Source organism: Hibiscus syriacus, unplaced genomic scaffold (assembly GCF_006381635.1).
Source record: "Hibiscus syriacus cultivar Baekdansim isolate YM2019G1 unplaced genomic scaffold, ASM638163v2 tig00110187_pilon, whole genome shotgun sequence".
Classification (NCBI taxonomy): Eukaryota; Viridiplantae; Streptophyta; class Magnoliopsida; order Malvales; family Malvaceae; genus Hibiscus; species Hibiscus syriacus.
The window spans coordinates 1,488,143-1,507,074 of NW_024062618.1; the positions used below are offsets into that span (position 1 = coordinate 1,488,143).

General features: G+C 36.6%; 1 protein-coding gene across 1 annotated transcript; it reads left to right on the forward strand.

Annotated features, from left to right (window-relative positions):
- The first annotated feature begins 7,374 nt into the window (after window positions 1–7,374).
- Window positions 7,375–15,284, forward strand: LOC120217622 (cysteine-rich receptor-like protein kinase 10). The gene is made up of 9 exons (XM_039214703.1): window positions 7,375–7,389; window positions 11,079–11,085; window positions 12,795–13,620; window positions 13,696–13,833; window positions 13,907–14,028; window positions 14,126–14,336; window positions 14,405–14,642; window positions 14,726–14,876; window positions 14,959–15,284. Exons 3-9 carry the CDS (start codon window positions 12,813–12,815, stop codon window positions 15,265–15,267), a joined length of 1,977 nt encoding a protein of 658 aa, XP_039070634.1. The 5' UTR covers window positions 7,375–7,389; window positions 11,079–11,085; window positions 12,795–12,812; the 3' UTR covers window positions 15,268–15,284.
- The last annotated feature ends 3,648 nt before the right edge of the window (window positions 15,285–18,932 follow it).

Here is an 18,932-nt window from a genome sequence, read left to right on the forward strand (position 1 = left end):
AAGATGAAGTGCTTCAAATTTTCCTGAAATGGAAAAATATGATCGAGAACCAGATTGGTAGAAAGATCAAACGTCTTAGGACGGACAATGGAGGGGAATATAAAAGTGACTCATTCTTTGACGTTTTCCATGAGTATGGTATTGTTCGACACTTCACTGTTAGACATACACCACAACAGAATGGGGTAGCAGAGCGTATAAATCGAACACTATTGGAGAAAGTTCGATGTATGTTGTCTAATACTGGGTTAGGCAAGGCATTTTGGGCTGAGGCTGTGACATATGCTGGTCATCTCATCAATCGTCTGCCGTCATCAGCGATATGAGGAAAAACACCATTGGAGGTATGGCCTGGAAAACCTGCTACTGATTATGATTCCTTACATGTATTTGGATCCACTGCTTATTATCATGTGAAGGAATCCAAGCTTGATCCGAGAGCAAAGAATGCTCTCTTTATGGGAATAACCCATAGAGTGAAGGGATTCCGCCTTTGGTGTTTAGACACCAATAAGATAATTTGTAGCAGAGATGTTACCTTTGATGAATCTGCCCTAGTAAAGAATGTAACAAGTGAAGCTGTCCAGACAAGTAGTACTCCGCAGCAGGTGGAGCATACTCCAAAACAGGTGGAGTTTCAGCAGACGATAATCCCAGAAGTTGATGCAGCTGATTCTTCAACTCCAATAAAAGAATCAAAATATGAAGAGGTTCAAACCCAAGAATCATTGGAGATACCAGAACCACTTGCAGTTACAAGGCCAAGGAGAGAAATTCGTAGACCTGCTCGATTTGTTGATATGGTGGCCTATGCTCTTCCAGTTGTTGATGATGATATCCCTATTACTTACCAAGAAGCAATACAAAACTTGGAAAGTGATAAGTGGAAAAGTTCCATGGATAAAGAAATGCAATCTCTCCAAAAGAACAACACTTGGAAACTGGCACAATTACCGAAAGGTAAAAGAGTCATTGGATGCAAGTGGGTATTTGTAAAGAAAGATGGATCTCATAGCAAGAAAGATGTTCACTACAAGGCACGGTTGGTAGCTAAAGGCTACGCTCAAAAGGAAGGAATCGACTACAATGAAGTATTTTCCCCTGTTGTGAAGCATTCCTCTATTAGAATATTGTTGGCCTTGGCAGCACAGTTGAATTTGGAGCTAACTCAACTTGATGTAAAGACAACTTTCTTGCACGGTGATTTAGAAGAGGAGATCTATATGACTCAACCAGAAGGATACAAAGATGATGGTTGTGAGAAATGGGTTTGTAAGCTGAACAAAGCGCTATATGGATTGAAGCAATCTCTGAGGCAGTGGTACAAGCGATTTGATAGCTTTATTAGGAGGCAAAAGTATACTAGAAGCAAATATGATCATTGTGTATATTTGCAAAAGCTCAAAGATGGATCTTTCATTTATCTTCTCTTGTACGTTGACGATATGTTGATCGCTTCGAAGAGTCAAAAGGAGATATACAAATTGAAGGCTTAGTTGAATCAAGAGTTTGAGATGAAAGATCTAGGTGAGGCCAAGAAGATTCTTGGTATGGAGATAAGCAGAGATAGACAGAGAGGGAAGCTTTGTTTAATACAGAAACAATATCTGAGAAAGGTATTACAATGTTTTGGCATGAATGAAAATACCAAACATGTAAGTATCCCATTGTCTTCTCATTTGAAACTTAGTTCTCAATTATCTCCTAAAACTAACGAAGAACGAGTGTATATGGCAAAATTTCCATATGCTAATGCAGTTGGGAGCTTGATGTATGCAATGGTGTGTACGCGTCCTGACATTTCACAAGCAGTTGGAGTTGTGAGCAGGTACATGCATGATCCTGGAGAAGGACATTGGCAAGCTGTGAAATGGATTCTACGGTATCTCCAACAAACCGTGGATGTTGGTTTAGTTTTTGAACAGGATGAAACACTTTGTCAGTGTGTGGTTGGATATGTTGATTCCGATTATGCTGGTGATTTAGATAAGCGTCGGTCAACTATTTGGTATTTGTTTACTCTTGCTAAAGCCCCAGTAAGTTGGAAGTCTACATTGCAATCTACGATGACCTTGTCTACTACAGAGGCAGAATACATGGCAGTTTCAGAGGCTGTAAAGGAAGCAATTTGGCTTAACGGGTTGATGGAAGACTTGGGAGTTGTTCAAAGTCACATTAGTACCTATTGTGACAGTCAGAGTGCTATTCACTTAGCGAAAAATCAAGTCTACCATTCAAGGACTAAGCATATCGACGTGAGGTATCACTTTGTACGGGAGATCTTTGAAGAATGAAAGACTCTACTTCAGAAAATTGCGACATCAGAAAATCCTGCAGATATGATGACCAAGGTGGTAACAGTAATCAAGTTCAATCATTGTTTGAACTTAATTAACATCCTGAAAGTATGAACACCTTCGGGTGTGCGGCGCTTGTGAGCGTAATTAGAGGCACTACAAATTTGGGAAGTTGAAGAAGTTGAGTAGGCTTGGTAATTTCAAGCCAAGGTGGAGATTTGTTAGATTTGTCTAGAAATTAAGTTGACAAGTTGGAAATTTCATCTTGGTTGGTGGCCAAACTTTGAACATGTGAATTTCATATTTGGTGGCTAACTTGTACACATTGGAAAATTCTTTGGTAGGTGGCCAAACTTTGAACATATTGTTCTTAAAACTCAACTATAAATATGCCTAAGTATTTCCATTAGAAATCATCCCAAAAACAAGTTCTCTCTTCCTCTTGTATTCTTCATTCTTCCACTTTGGGAATTCTAAAGAATTCCATTTGTTGTAATATTGGCGATATAGTGAAGTTATCATCCGGTGTGGTGCCCGAGGAGTAGACGATATTCTCGTTGAACCTCGTAAATTTGGTGTGTTCTCTCCTTTACTGTTTTTATTCGGTTCTTTTCCATTGTGTTTCAATATTTAATAGTTTGACAGGTTTATTCATTGTGCAACCTTTGGTGGTTTTAATCTTGACATTTTAGGTTAATTTTAAAACTACGTTCGTGTGGGAAATAACCCGTTTTCCCCAATAGTATATTTTATAGGAAGACTTAAAATCAAACATGTTAGTTATATTTTGGTTTATGGGTGGGGAGGGATTTGGGTAGTGTATGGCAAGCTTGGGAACATGGTGGACACCTTGTGGTATAGGCTTGATTTATGCTTGTGATATACGTTTAGGTGATTAAAATGAATTATTTCTCTAACAACGGTGATCAAAATAAAAATACCTAAAAAATTGGGCGACCAGCTGGGTAGTTTTCCTTCAAAAAGATTTTGAGTAAACGACTGATGTTGAGTGGATTTGTGAAATTAATGTGGCTCCACCAGTGCGGATTATTCCACCTCTGTTTGTATATCCTTTGCCAATCTGAGCATGACACTAATCGTATTGGAATTTTCCCCAATCCTTCTTCCGTCTCTATTACACTTCATAAAATAAGTGTGTCTAACGATGTACGAGAGGTAAAAGGAGACGGTTGTCTTTAAAAAATATTTTTTTGTTAATAATTTTTTTTATTTTTAAAATTTTACAAATTCATCCCTAAATTTACCCTTATATAAAAGAAAAAATAACTTCAGTGACCGAAAATGCCTTATAATATTCGATTTTAACAAACTTTTTTTTGGATTTGCGAAAATGACCAACAAATTCGAAACGCAAACTCCAATTTCGCAACACATGTTCCAAAATCGCAACATGATTTTCCAAATTCACAACACGAATAGGTAAATCGCAACGCGAATTTGTAAATCACAACACAGAAGTCAAATTCGCAAAGCGCATTTATTTTCGCAACGCGAATTTTATTTTCGAATTCAAAACACAATATTAATTTCGCAACACAAATGTAAACAGTATAATCGCAAATCATAACCTAAAACCCTAAATCACGACTCAGTCTCATCTCCATCTCTCACTCTCTACGGCGACATCCGTCCCCGTCTCCGACGAAATCCGTCCACATATCCGGCGAGCCCCCTCTATCTCTATCTATCAGAGCCACCCTCACAACCATTCACGACCACAAATGAAAAATCAACCACCGAGGGTTAGTTTTTTTAATTATTTTTATTTTGAAATTTTTGTTTTATTATTAGATTTTTCATATTTAAATTGATAAATTTACTGGTAATTTCAATAATAGATTAACCATTTCACTTAGATTGCTTAGTAAATTTATTTGGTTTTTGTCTTTATTTTGTCTTTAACCCTGTAAAATTAGTATTTGCCTTTGTTTTGTCTTTTGGTTGAAGTAATGCAATTCATTCAAGTTTCAATTTGCAGAAGAATATTTTTTGAAACTTAAATTCGCAACACAAAAATGAAAATCGCAACGTTGCGAAAATGAAATTTGCGTTGCGATTTTCATTTTTGCGTTGCGATTTTAAGTTTCAGAAACTACTATTCTTCTGCAAATTGAAACTTGAATGAATTGCATTACTTCAACCAAAAAACAAAGACAAATACTAACTTCACAGTGTTGCGAATTTAAGTTTCAAGAATAAATTATTACTCTTTATGTTGTCCTTGAACCTGCACTAAACCTATATGTTATCCTTTTAAATGTTTATATAAGTGCTTACTTCTAGAATGTTATCTGATGCATTTTGTTCACTATGATAGAATAATGACTTGGGTGAATACCATGCTAGTTTGAAACATATTTGGCTTTGTTTTCACTGTTTAATATCATGTATGTTTATAGTGTATAATTTGTAGTTTTTGGTATATCTAACTTGGTATGTTTATTGTTTTTGTTAGAAATTTTTTTTCGGCTTCATTGACTTTAAGGAATAAATTAAGCCTAGCCACTACAATTACGTCGACACTTACACTTGTACAAAGAAAATTGTTTGAGGATACTTGCTTCGGGCCATGGTTGAAAGTACAACATCCAGGTGGAGATGCTATGTTGACTCATTTGTTTCTTCAGACCATGACTAACGATCTACCCGAGAGGATACAACGTGGTGATGAAGAGATATGGTTTCATTTTCCACCGGCGTATACTTGTTTTGGGCGGGAGGAGTTTTGCTTAATCACTGGTCTACGCTTCGGACAGGATGAAGTAGGTCGGTACACTAGTCATATCACTCACCCATCATGGTTATCTCTGGTTTTTCCTGAGCTGGCAAAGGCGAAACCCAGTTTACACGTCGACGACTTGAAAAGATTACTTCTTAAAGATGGTTTTACTCGGATGGATGACCTCGATGTTGTCCGAGTATGCCTTTTATTACTTTTGCATGCCAGATTTTTATGCAAAGAGGCCATACAACCTATTTCTGATGACCTAATATTATTGGTAGAGGACCTAAATGTATAGAACGTGTTTCCGTGGGGTTCATATCTATGGAAAGCTACCTGGAAAAAGTTGTCGTCTGCCTTTGAGGACCGAAAAAGTTTGCATGGCCATGGTTCCAAATACACTTTGGCAGGCTTTATTTGGGCCTTTAAGGTAAGAATTTCTATATAATGTTTCCAAAAGTATAATTAATTATTTAACAATTACTAATATTTGTGTATTATATTGTTTGTAGATTTGGATATTTGAGGCTTTTCCCAGCATGCGGACATATGCAATCAAAAATTCAAATGATATTCCTAGGGCTATTTCCTGGATGAGGATCCGACTGTTGGATTAGGAAGAGTTACTATCATATACGACGATGAATGATGTAAGTTAACACAAATACTACCATATATAAACAACTTATTACTAGTAGACGTTTAACTTTGTTTGAGCTTTTATATTGTTAGGAGGTCAACTATCCAATACAGAGGCTGACACCCACAGAGGCTGAGCTTGCCACTGATTGGTGGCAAGCTAGTAAGCGTTTTTTTGATGGCACGGATGATGAGCACCCCCCACTTCGAGAGCCATCACTCGATCGAGCCGATTCTACAGCTCGACACCAGAGCCATTACCTCCACAACGAGAGCTATCACCTATTCCATCACATCATCGAGTCTCTTCTCCACCATCACCTCATGATAAGCGACCGGAAAAGATACCACGACATTTATCTCCCTGTTCTCCACCTCCATGGGATGAGTTAGGGGAGTTAAGTGATGAGGTCAATGCTTTGCGTGAGGAGGTCAGTACTTTACGTGACGACAATTGTGCATGGCGTGATGAGGTACGGTCTTTACGTGGTGAGGTAGAGGTTTTACGCGATGACAATGGTGTTTTACGTGGTGAGGTATCTACTTTACGTGATGAGGTAGCCGCTCTACGTGAGATTGTTGCATCGTTGCAGAATGAGGTTCATACTCTACGCAATTAGGTAAGTTTGTTTAATACTATACTAAAAATGCAAATAACCTTTTTTCGGCATTATTTATTTGTTTATTTACTGATTTATGTATTAATTTATTTTTAGTGGCCCGATAAGGTAGATGCTTTACGTTGGGTTTTTCTTGCACGACTGGGTTCACGCATCAGACGTCGTGCAAGTGTCATTACGTCTCCGTTCACCCCAATAGTGCCAAGACTCCGTAAGAAGAAGCCCGATTCACCTGTCATCGTTCAAGAGGCCTTTCCTATCGTTCAAGAGGCCACTATCATCCTTCAAGAGGCCCCTCCCACCGTTCAAGAGGCCACTGTCATCGTTCAAGAGGTTCCTCCCACCGTTCAAGAGCCCGATTCACATGGCATAATATGTCGACATATTAATAAACCCCCTCACGTGCCCGACATGATGGATGAGAGTTGGCTTTCGTATGAGTTACCGGTCAGTACCATTCCGGTATCTGAAGTTGAGAGGAGAACACTATCGGACACAATTATGGATAATACCCTTTGGGCTAAGACTGCAATTGATTTTTATCTATATGAGCGGCGCTGACATATGCAAACTCGACGATGATATGCATTTTTTTCTTGATCAGTCTTAGTGGGGTGTGTTATTAGGGGTTGAAGACAATTGCTATTTAGAATGGGGGGTAAGTCTTATATTCTTCTTATATTGCATTTTGATTGATTTTTTTTAAAATTTATTTATTAAATTCACTAATATATGTATTTTTTTTATAAAACAGTATATTGATTCATGAGTGTCACATCTTCTGATAATAAGGAAATTGAAGAAAATAAAAAATATGCGATGGACTATTATGTCTTCGTCTTTTCATGTAGCTCACTTGAAGGATCAGAGAGACGCTTCATATGTATTGGGTAATGGAAAAGCTAAACTTTATCCTACGTGGTGGGAGGTCGCTAAGGTTAAATTTATTTTTGAATATTTAAATGTGTTCATAAATTTTATTTGATGTGCGCAATTGAATTATTATTTATGATTGCAGGTGTTTATCCCTGTTATGGAACGTCGTCATTGGCTTCTCATCGAGCTTCATCTCCCATCCCTGAAGACGATTGTATATGACATCATGTTGAATTACATACCATTGTCTGATTTGAGATATATTATTTGTAAGTGATGTAGTGCTCATTTGGCTAAATACTTGGATGCACTTGATTATTGGACTAAATCGGGAAACAATAAGCCAAAAAAGTTCAAAGTTACAATGATCAGATACGAGACAGCGCCACAACAAACAGAGGGAGCCAGAGGGGATTGTGGTCCTCTTATATGCATGTGCTTGGAACGTTTGACGATAGGAAGTAAACAGTTTCCACCTCCCATATATAGAGATAGAGGTACAGTAGGGTTGTGGTTTCAGCATTTTATGGCTAGAGCGATATATGCGAGACGTTACCTACCTGCATCCGCCTGCTGAAAGTGTGCATAAACAATGGTAAGTTTGAGCAAGTATTGTTAACATATATACTCTTTGTTGGTTTGAAAATGTTTGGTTAAGTACCTAGAATTCAATAATTTGCTATTTGTTGGTTTTAGATATGTAGAAAGTGTTGTTTGAGCAAATGTTTGGTTTCTGCAGGTTAATCCTGATCTTGAAATGAGCTGCGTGAAATTGATGTATTTGTGCATAAACAACCAGTTGTCTGGGGTTAAATGTGCAGTTTATTTGTTTTTTTTAGATGTGTAAATAAGAATTGTTTTTTGCTTGTTTAATTAATTGATTTGTAAAAGTTGATTTGTTGTTTAAGAAAATTTCAATCTGTATTATTTTGAAGGCAAAAAAGACATGTTTAAGGTACACTTTCGCAACGTGAAATTCAAAATCGCAACGCGAAAGTCAAATTCGCGTTGCGATTTTGACTTTCTCAACAATCGCAACGCGAATTTGATTTTCGCGTTTCGAATTCAAGGAAAACACATTAAAAAAGATAACAAACAACAATCTGTTAAGTGTAAATAAGAATTGTTTTTTTGTTTAATTGATTTGTTGTTTAATTTCACTCTGCATTATGTTGAAGGCAAAAAAGATCAGAAGGTACACTTTCGCAACGCGAAAGTCAAATTCACATTGCGATTTTGACTTTCACGTTGCGAGTTTGATTTTCGCATTGCAATTTTGACTTTTGCATTGCGAAAGTGTACATTCTGGTCTTTTTTGACTTTAACATAATGCAGAGTGAAATTAAACACCTTCGCGAATTTGACTTTCGCGTTGCGAATTCAAGGAAAACACCTTCAAAAAGATAACAGACAACAATCTGATAAGTGATAACAACTGAACAGATCATATCAATGTTCAAACTCAAGTTACTAATGCATGTCTAATGGAAAATGTATGCATTCACACATAAAATACATATAATACAACGTTTGCATTTAAAAATCACCTAAGTTAATAAGTCCCAAAATGTAAAGTCGGTTGTGATTAGGATTTTAATTTTGATTGCGATTTTGATTTCCTTTTGCTTGGCACCATATGAGCTTTGGATTTTGATGAGGATCCATATTTTGCTAGAGGAAAAGATGATTGTGATGGAACTGGTGATCCACAGGTCAACCTTATATGACCACTTTCCTTGCACCGACTACATGTTGATATCCTCTTCTCTTCACCCTTAGACGGTATACGATCGTGATTTTTTGGTCAGCAAGGTAGCCTGATGTCCATGACTGGTGGCAAAACTGTTTGTAAGTCATCTGGTATGTCCCACTCAGAAGGATGTGGAATAGGGTAGACAATCTCGACATAAGTATGTCGATATACTTCTGTAGTGTAGCAATCCATAGCGTATGCGCTTGAATCATCTTGGTTTAGATGAAGAGCAACTTTTATAACATGGCCACACGGATAACCAGATGTTTGCCATTTCATACAACTACACGTCTTTGCATTTAGATCGACAAGCCCATTTAAGTTATTATCCAATACTTCAAACAAAGTGTTTGAACATGGTTTAACTCTCCATGACGTTGACATCACAACACGTTTCGTTATCTTTTTTCAGTCCATGGTGTAACACGACATTCTAATGTTTCTGTAAATTTAAATAAATAATACTTAGTAAAATATTTAAATTAAATATGATAAGTTACGAATTTAAAGAAATAATACCTGCATGGTTTCTTTTCTTGTAGTACCACTGTTGAATAGAGGCTCGAAAAAACTCCATTAACATAGTAATGGGTAATTTTCGGGAATGACGACTTAGAGCGTTGATTGATTCTGCACTATTAGACGTCATGAAACCATACCTTGCTCCAAGTTGATGTACTCTTGACCATCTTTCAAACCCGACATCTTTAGTGTTTGAGCACATTAAGGCAAAACACGTCTTAAACAATTTATATGTTTATTAGAATTCACTTCCCGATAAGCTTTTACAGCCTTCCAGTATGTCCATTTGTGATTTTTTATACCAGCAAACCTTTATTTTAGATTTATGTACAAATGAACACCACAAAGTCTATGAAAAGCATCTGGGAAACACCTTCTAACAACGTTGTCAATTGAGTTTGCCCTATCGGATATGATTGTCAGATTGCTAATAGAACCTATGCAATCCCTAAGATGCCTCATAAACCATGTCCATGAATCAGAGGTTTCAGATTTGCCAACCCCATAAGCTATTGGCAATATCCCATTGTTAGCATCTATGGCTACTGCTAATAAGTTTACTTCAAGGTATCGACCTTTCAAATGTGCTCCATCAACTATAATAATTGGGCGCATGCAAGTAATAAACGAACGAATCTACAAAATAATATACACAAGAAATATAATCATTTAAATGTGAAATGCATGTAACTAACAAAAATGAGTCAACAAAATTATATTGATTTACTAACCGCAACACTAGTGGAGATAAACAACAACTCAAAGCGTCAATCTCTATCTGTTTTGATATGAGTTACCGACCCAGGATTTTTTAGCTTTAAATTGTGACAATAATCCGGCAGTTGGGCAAACGATGCTTCTGGCGACCCCCTCAACAATTCCAAGGCATAACATTTAGCTCTCCAAGCTTGAGAATATGAGATACTAATCTTGAACCGAGCATTCATGTCAGTCATAATTTCATGTCTCTGATATACCCTTCCATTCAAAAACATTAACTCAGCCAGAAAACCACCCAACACCTTTTTGTTTGCCTATCTATGGTGAAAAACTTGGGTTCTTGAACATGTATGTTTATCAATAAAAGTCCTAACTTGAAACATTTCACAATCTTTTATCCTCTTTACAATCATACGCCACATACAGTTTTTGTCAATCATACACTTTGTTTCGAAATGATCTTTGCTTGATTTGTTAACTTTTAGTTGATAGCCATCTTCCACACATTTCATATACAAAGCTATCTTTAAGTCTTCCTTTGTATCAAAACAGTCATCTTTCTTGATACGAATAACTTTTGTATAACAATCAACTGCTATCTTTACCAACTCTTCTTCCGGTATCTAAAGTAATTCTGGCATATTCTAGTTATACTCCCGTGGCATTTTCTTCTTTTTCTTTTCTCCGGGGACTTTTTATTTTTCTTCTTTAGGGTTATATGAATTACAGAATGGATGTTCAACATGTTCATTCACAGTCGTAACTTCCTCCTCATTATCATCAACAACATCTTTGGAGGCAGCAGCTGTTTCATCATCAAACTTCGGGTATTGCCCAATATCAAAATCATTACACGCAGGGTTTGTTTCTTCTTATGAAACATCATCAAAATCCGAGTATTGACCAAGATCAAAGTCCGGGTATTGACCAAGATCAAAGTCCGGGTATTGACCAAGATCAAATTTCGAATACTGACTAGTACTCACAATTTTTTCTGTTGGCTCATCATCGTCTAACTGGTCAATACGAAAACCAAAATTTGGTGCTGAAAGTTGATTGGGATTTGGATTAGGGAAAGGTTGTGGGTTTTGAGATTGTGTTTGATATTGGAAATGTGGTGAAACAAAATTTTCTTGGTGATGAAATTGTGGTGGAATAATTAAATTTTGAGGTTGATAACAACGTTATACATTGTGAGTACCATAAACAGGGGTTGAAGCACTTAGTTGATTACTACCCGCTAGTGACCCAACTTCACTACTTCTAGGTTCAACAACATACAATGTAACATCATCTTGCGAAACACTAATGTAAGCAATGAATCGTTCAACATCTTCATTGTCGGTTAACAAATAAACTTTACCTTTTCTCTTATAAGATAGCCTAAATCCACTTAGAGGCTCTAAATTCAATTTCTTTGCAACACGTAACATAAGAATTTCATAAGTTAACTTTTTTAATGACATTTTTAGTTGAAGATTCATGGGTAAAGGCATATATTGTAAAACACCATGAACATTCTCCCATGATCCTCCATCAACATTAGATGATTTCATTCTACAAATTGTAAATTAATTTACTAAACAAATGAGCTATAAACTAGATATCATCACTAACTTTGAGAAAAACATACCTTTATTAAGTTGATAGTTGATAATTTGGGAGAGAAATCATTGAAAAATTATATAGAAATAAAATTATGTAAAAAAAAAATTGAGATGGGGAAGAATGTCTTTGGATATTAGAACGGATGTCGTCGGAGAGAGTGATAGATGGAGATGGAATGAGTTGCGATTTAGGGATTTATGTTATGAGTTGCTGCTGCTGCGTAGTTTATATACCCAAAACATTTGTGTTACGAAAATAAAAGTTGTTGCGAAATTAAAATTCGTGTTGCAAATTTGAAAATCGAGTTGCGATTTAGAAAATCTTGTTGCGAAAAGGAAACTTGTGTTATGAAAAATAAATTCGCTTTGCGAATTTGAAATTCCGTGTTGCGAATTTAACTTCTGTGTTGCGATTTTGGAAAATCGCGTTGCGATCTACATATTCGGTTTGCGATTTTGGAAAATCGCGTTGCTATCTACATATTATCGTTGCGAAGTTGAGATCGCATTGCGAATTTGTTGGTCATTTTCACAAATTCAAAAAAAATAGTTAAAATCGTATATTATAAGATATTTTTAGTTACTGAAATGATTTTCTCTATATAAAATCTCTCCATCCCTAAATAGATCCAAGCATTTTCGGATTTTCCCTTATTTTCCACAAGTTAGACAATTCAAACGATGCTTAGTCCTCATTGAGTCTTGACTTTACAACCCCCGGAACTTTAATCTTTAATTAATCTATGGATTGAAGGGTTGATGGGACAAATTTTCTTTCAAATTTTTAAACTTATATATAATTTTAATATTTTTTAATAATATATTAAATTCTATTAACATAAAATTTTAAATCCGAACATGACACGTCTCTTGTAAATTAGACGTTTCTGGTTCTGGCACTCCACTCTTGCGTCCTGGCCCCTTCTATGACACAAAAAATCGTCTTCGCATGTGAGTTTCTGGAGTTCACATTTGTTTGGATGTATTTGTTGGTAAGAGTGAAGAGAAGTTTTTGGAGTTCAAAGTTCACCTGATATGGCTTCCCTTTACGCCAACATAGTTTTCGTGTTTCTCTTCATATTCCTTTGCTTTACCAGACATGGCGAAGCAGCACCAACATACACATCTCATTTCTGTGATAATGCTACTTCCTTCAAGCCCAACAGCACCTACCAAGCCAATATGAAAGCCCTTTTATCCTCTCTTTCTTCACATACCAACAGCAGTAAAAATGGATTTTACAATACAACAGCAGGCCGAGACCCCAACTTGGTCTACGGTACCTTTCTTTGCCGTGGCGACGTATCGGCTGACCTTTGTCGAAAATGCATCGCAATGGCCAGCAACGATATAGCTCGACGGTGTGTTACGGAAAAAGTGGGTGTCATTTGGTACGATGAGTGTACTGTGCGGTACTCTGATCAAAACATTTTTTCCATCATCCGTGAAGTACCCGGGATGGATATTAGCAGTTCCAAAAGCATCCAGGGCGACAAAGATGGTTTTAATCAGTTGTTATCGAGCCTAATGAAGAGCTTGATGAACCGTGTGGCGTATGATGACCAGTCGGGGAAAAAGTTCGCAACCGGTGAAGCGAATTTTACCGGATTCCAAACACTGTACAGCTTAGTGCAGTGCACTCCGGACTTAGCTAATGCACTTTGCTTTCGGTGCTTACAAAGTGCCATTGCTTCTATTCCGATGTGCTGTGATGGGAGACAAGGTGGAACAGTTTTGCTTCCGAGCTGTAATATCAGATTCGATATGTCTCCCTTCTTCCGCCGTAACAGCTCGGCCGCTTTATTGCTTCCTCCACCTTCCTCGCCGAACTCTACTAAACAAGGTGCGTTTGTATATATACTAAATACATAGTCCCAGCCACAATATCAGTTCAAGTACTGATATGTTTTATGTTCAGGGGGGAGAAAGAAGTCTTTGCCGATTATCGTCGCGATTGTTGGTCCGGTAGTTACGTCTTCGGTGCTATTGGCGTTAGGCCTACTTGTGCTGAGAAAGAAGGCAAGAAAGAAATACAATGCAGTACCTGAAGAAAATGGTAAACGGTCTCAAGTTCTTCATATGTTTTGACAGTGCAGTATTGTAATGGAAAGTTCCCTTTAATTATATAGTTGTCGAGGATGTCGAAGGTTTAGAATCCTTGCAATTTGATCTAAGCACAATCGAAGCTGCAGTAAACAATTTCTCTTCCGATAACAAAATCGGTGAAGGCGGATTCGGTGAGGTCTACAAGGTATATCTTTGAAGCCTTTTGAGCTATTGAAATTGCAGAATTTGAAGGGAGAAAAGTAAAGAAATATAAATAGTTTTTGTTTTATATGTAATTCCAGGGGAAACTATGTAATGGACGAGAAATAGCAGTGAAGAGGTTATCTAAGAGCTCTAATCAAGGAACAAAAGAATTCAAGAATGAATTGGCCCTGTTAAGTAAGCTTCAACACAGGAATCTTGTTAGACTGCTGGGGTTTTGCTTGGATGGAGAAGAAAAGTTACTGGTTTATGAATTTGTACCGAACAAAAGCCTCGATTATTTTCTATTTGGTATGCTCATTTGCTCTGTCTTTCATTCATTTGTTTAATGAAATGACTATGCTGATCGGTTTTTGCAGACCCTGAAAGACGAGGAAATTTGGACTGGTCAGGACGTTACAAAATTATTCAAGGAATCTGTAGAGGGCTTCTTTATCTTCATGAAGATTCTCAGCTCCGGATCATCCATCGAGATCTTAAAACCAGCAACATTTTGCTGGATGAGGATATGAATGCCAAGATTTCAGATTTTGGCATGGCAAGGATTTTTGGTGTGGATCAAACTGAAACAAACACAAGAAGAATTGTTGGGACATAGTAAGTCTGAAACAATCCTGTGTTTTGATGTTTCCCTTTCCCTGAAATCTGATGTTTTTAATCGGTCTGTTACTTGTTTGTAGTGGTTATATGGCACCAGAATATGCAATGCAGGGACACTTTTCAATGAAATCTGATGTTTTTAGCTTTGGGGTCTTAATACTAGAGATTATAAGTGGCAAAACGAATAGTTCCTTTTATGATTCAGAGGGTGCTGAAGACCTCATAAGCTACGTGAGTACATCTATTTGTTCATCGACCTTTCTTTCATTTCGTCGAACGCAAAAAATGTGACCTTGTTAGCAAATTGTTGCAGTGTTGGAATCACTGGAGGACTGGAGCTCCATTGGAAATGATGGATCCCAATCTAAGAACAAACTATTCAAGAAATGAAGTGGCTAGATGTATCCATGTAGGCTTATTGTGTGTTCAAGAAGATCCGAGTAAAAGGCCGATGATGACAACCGTCATTCTCATGCTCGACAGCTACTCGGTTTCGTTGCCGCAACCTCAGAAACCGGCATCCTTCCTTTGCACAAGAAATGAGTTGAGTCCTCAAGAAGCAATGGGGCTTGGAGAACTGTCTAACAATGAAGTGTCGATAACTGAATTAGAGCCTCGATGAACTCGAATCCCCTTCCTTTCTTCCTTGCAACCAAGGATTATGCTTGCGAGTGTTTTATGTCACAAGATAATATACATTTTAAAGATTTTAAATAATTTGATAATAAATGTTTAAATATTTCTGTAGACACTGATATTTTTAACTTAAAATTTCTATGAACAACAATAATCTCTTTAACCACCGAAATAATTTAATTCGTGCAGTTACTCTAATACTTACCTTCCCTAGCTTGGTGTTTATTTCATTGCTTGAACCGTGATTATATTATAGCTACGTCAGATATTTTTAATGTTATGAGTGAAAATTCAATAAATGAACTCTTATAAAATAAAATATATTTTATTAATTTAATATTTTATTAATAAATCATAAAAACTTGATTAAATTTTATCAAATATGTTTCTTTTATTGTTTTATTAATAAAATACTTTAAATATAACTAAATCAATAAGAGATAGTAACTGAAATAATTTGTAAATTTACGAAGGTGGAAAGTAGACCTTAAACTATAGTTCATGTTGTTCCCTCCATGAGTAGGGCCCGATTATATAGCTTCCTTTATAACACATGTTTGGACGCGAGCCATGGTTTTCCTCTAAAATATAATTGAAAAGATATTTTCATTAAGCGAATATAGGTCAAAGCCAATATTAAATATTAACAGAGGTCTAAATATTAAATTATTTAATAAAAATAAAATAGTTTATTATGTATTTATACTCAAAATTCAACAAGAACCAAGCTATCTTAGTGATTAATGGATTGTTGTTATCCTTTAGGTCCCGAGTTTGAGCATTGCGTATGTATGAGTATGAGCGTTCATTGTCAAATGATTGAAAATCTTTGTACAGATAGTAATTTATATATAAAAAACTCAAAATTTACAAGACAACACCTAATTTGTCTAATATTTAAACTTACAATGACTTAAATTATTATTAAACCAAAATTTTGAGAACATAAGGTTATCATTCTTTAGTTAGGCCCATATTCAATTAAATATTTAATAATTTCATATATTTTTACATGAATCAAAATAATATTAGACTAAAATTATATCGAATATACTAAATTTTTAATAGGATTTGGGCCCCTTTAGGTTCTATCTGAACTCCGACCCTGAGTGGGGATGTTATATTTTTAAAGTAAATATTAAAATTTAAATTTATAAAGATAAAATAATATGAATATTCTTAATCATTCAACTAATTAATGAATTTTAAAAAAAAATATTGTTTTTTATTCTCACTGATGAAACTATATAGAGAGTGAGGTGTTTTTTCTTCTCGTTTTTTATTTACAAGCATTTTAGGTCATTAGTTTAAATTTAAGTAGAAATAGGCTTTTATCTACATCAATTTTTTAGATTAAATATATAATAAGTTATTATTATTTTGAACTTTAATATTTTACATCTCCGAATATTTGGTTTTAGTTTCGTCCCTGTTCATTCTAGTCTTAAAATAATTTTAATTTTCAAAATAGATCTTTTTAGAACAACTTGATTACGGTGAGAGTTGAATTGTTTAATACATTTGTTGGTATGGGCCAAGGGTATGATCAAGACTATGATTTTGTTGAATTTGTTTAATATAATAATTTGATGAATACACGTTCATAACATATGTAATTAAAACTAACATATATAAAGATAGATATATCACTAGTTGAACATCCACAAGGTAAAAGCAAAAGATAAAAGAACACCAGAAACAAACAGAAAAGCATAAAGGGACGCAATACAGAAAACATAAATTAAATGGCAGCTAGAAAAGAAGTTGGACTGGGAGGTACTGGTATGTCGACGGTCCCTTCCAACATGAGCAGAACTTTCTTCATTGATGGACGGAGTGTTGGCTCATCCAGTACACACCATAGTCCCACCCTCACCATCCTTTCCAGTTGTTTCTCTTCTACCACTTCATCACCCACTAACAGTTTCCGTAGCTCCCCAGTTTGAAAACAACGGTAGACCCATTCTTCGAGGACAGCTTCTTCCTCAACAAGGTCCCAATTCACACCCCGTCGGCAACATATGATCTCCAATAGAACCACCCCAAAGCTGTAAACATCTGCTTTGACTGTAACCGGTAGTTTCCTGTGCCACTCTGGTGCAACATAGCCTCTGGTTCCTCTAATGTCTGTCAAGGTTTTGGTTTGGTCTGGATTTAGCAGCTTGGCCAATCCGAAATCAGATATCTTTGCTCGTCCTTGTTCATCCATTAGTATGTTTTGAGGTTTGATGTCGCAATGGATAATCTGCGTTTCACACTCTTCATGAAGATAGAGGAGACCACTGGCTATGTTCCGAGCAATTTCGACTCTTTGATTCCAACAAGGTCGTTTTTCAGGTGTAAAAAGTACATCTGCAAGAGATCCATTGACCATGTACTCGTATACCAACAACCTGTTGGATCCTTCCTGGCAGTAACCAATTAATCTAACTAAATTTCGATGATGAGTTCTCCCGATTGTTCTCATCTCGGTTTGGAACTCTCGTTCCCCTTGAGATGATACGTTTTCCAATCTCTTCACTGCAACAACCGTGAGACCATCCGAAGTCGTTCCTTTGTAAACTGTCCCGAATGATCCTTTTCCGATTTCTTCCTCGAAACTGTTAGTCATACGGTCTATTTCCACCAAGGTAAATGATATAGGAGCAACATTGTCACACAATTTTATGCTACTATTATCAGTAGTGACTGTGACCCTTTTGTATTTGAAAACATGATGTTTAAGAAACAATGGCCCACAAATTAGTAACAAAACTGCAAAGCCAATCAATGAAAGACCAATGATTAAGATTACTGTGTGAGAATTTTGCTTGCCTGGTCCAGTGGGTGAATTTAGACCTACGGCTACCTTAATCAAAGCAATGTTTTGTTCAGAAGCTATCCATGTCCCAAATCTCAGAGGCAGCCTTTGTTTACTGCACATTCTGTTTTTAAACATGGCTGCTTCACACATACAATCTTCTAGACACGCAGCTTCACAGTCTTCCACGGTTGATAAAGATGATTCAGAATACGTAGCGTTTTCCCATTCCGTTTGAGCAAGCCGCTGCATGGTGTATCGATTTCTCCGATCATTGCTCCTGCAGCTTTGCATTGGGAAATTCCTTTCACAGCCACCACTGGAATTGTCTTCTTTAAATATTGGACTGAATCCTGGTGGGCATTTACATTCAGCTCCTCGTTCAGTGCTAAAACAATAGGCATTAAGGCCACATAAACCCTTGGGATCACACTTATTTAAAGAAGATTCGTATATAATTGATCGATTTCCATTCTGATTCAACTTGTAAGAATAGATTCGGTAGATACCATCCGTATCAAGTTTCATCAGATAGAGTGTTTCCCTGGTTTCACGTCCTCCTTCAGATAAAGTCTTTACAACGCCCGTTGAGTTGAGCAAGTACAGACGACCATCATTGTCGAGATTCAAGCTCACATTATCTCCTGCACCAAATGTATCAGACGCCCCATATGAATACCATATTCCATCAGTGTTGGGATATGGAACCGCAGGATATTGCACAAGGTTTCCATTGTCTAGCATGGCAAGACGAAATATCCCCGTCGACTGATCGGTTTCAGAGATGCTGGAGAACAGTTGTTGCCCAGCTGAGAGTCGTTGGCCCGGTAGAATGGTGGTGGTGGGGTGTT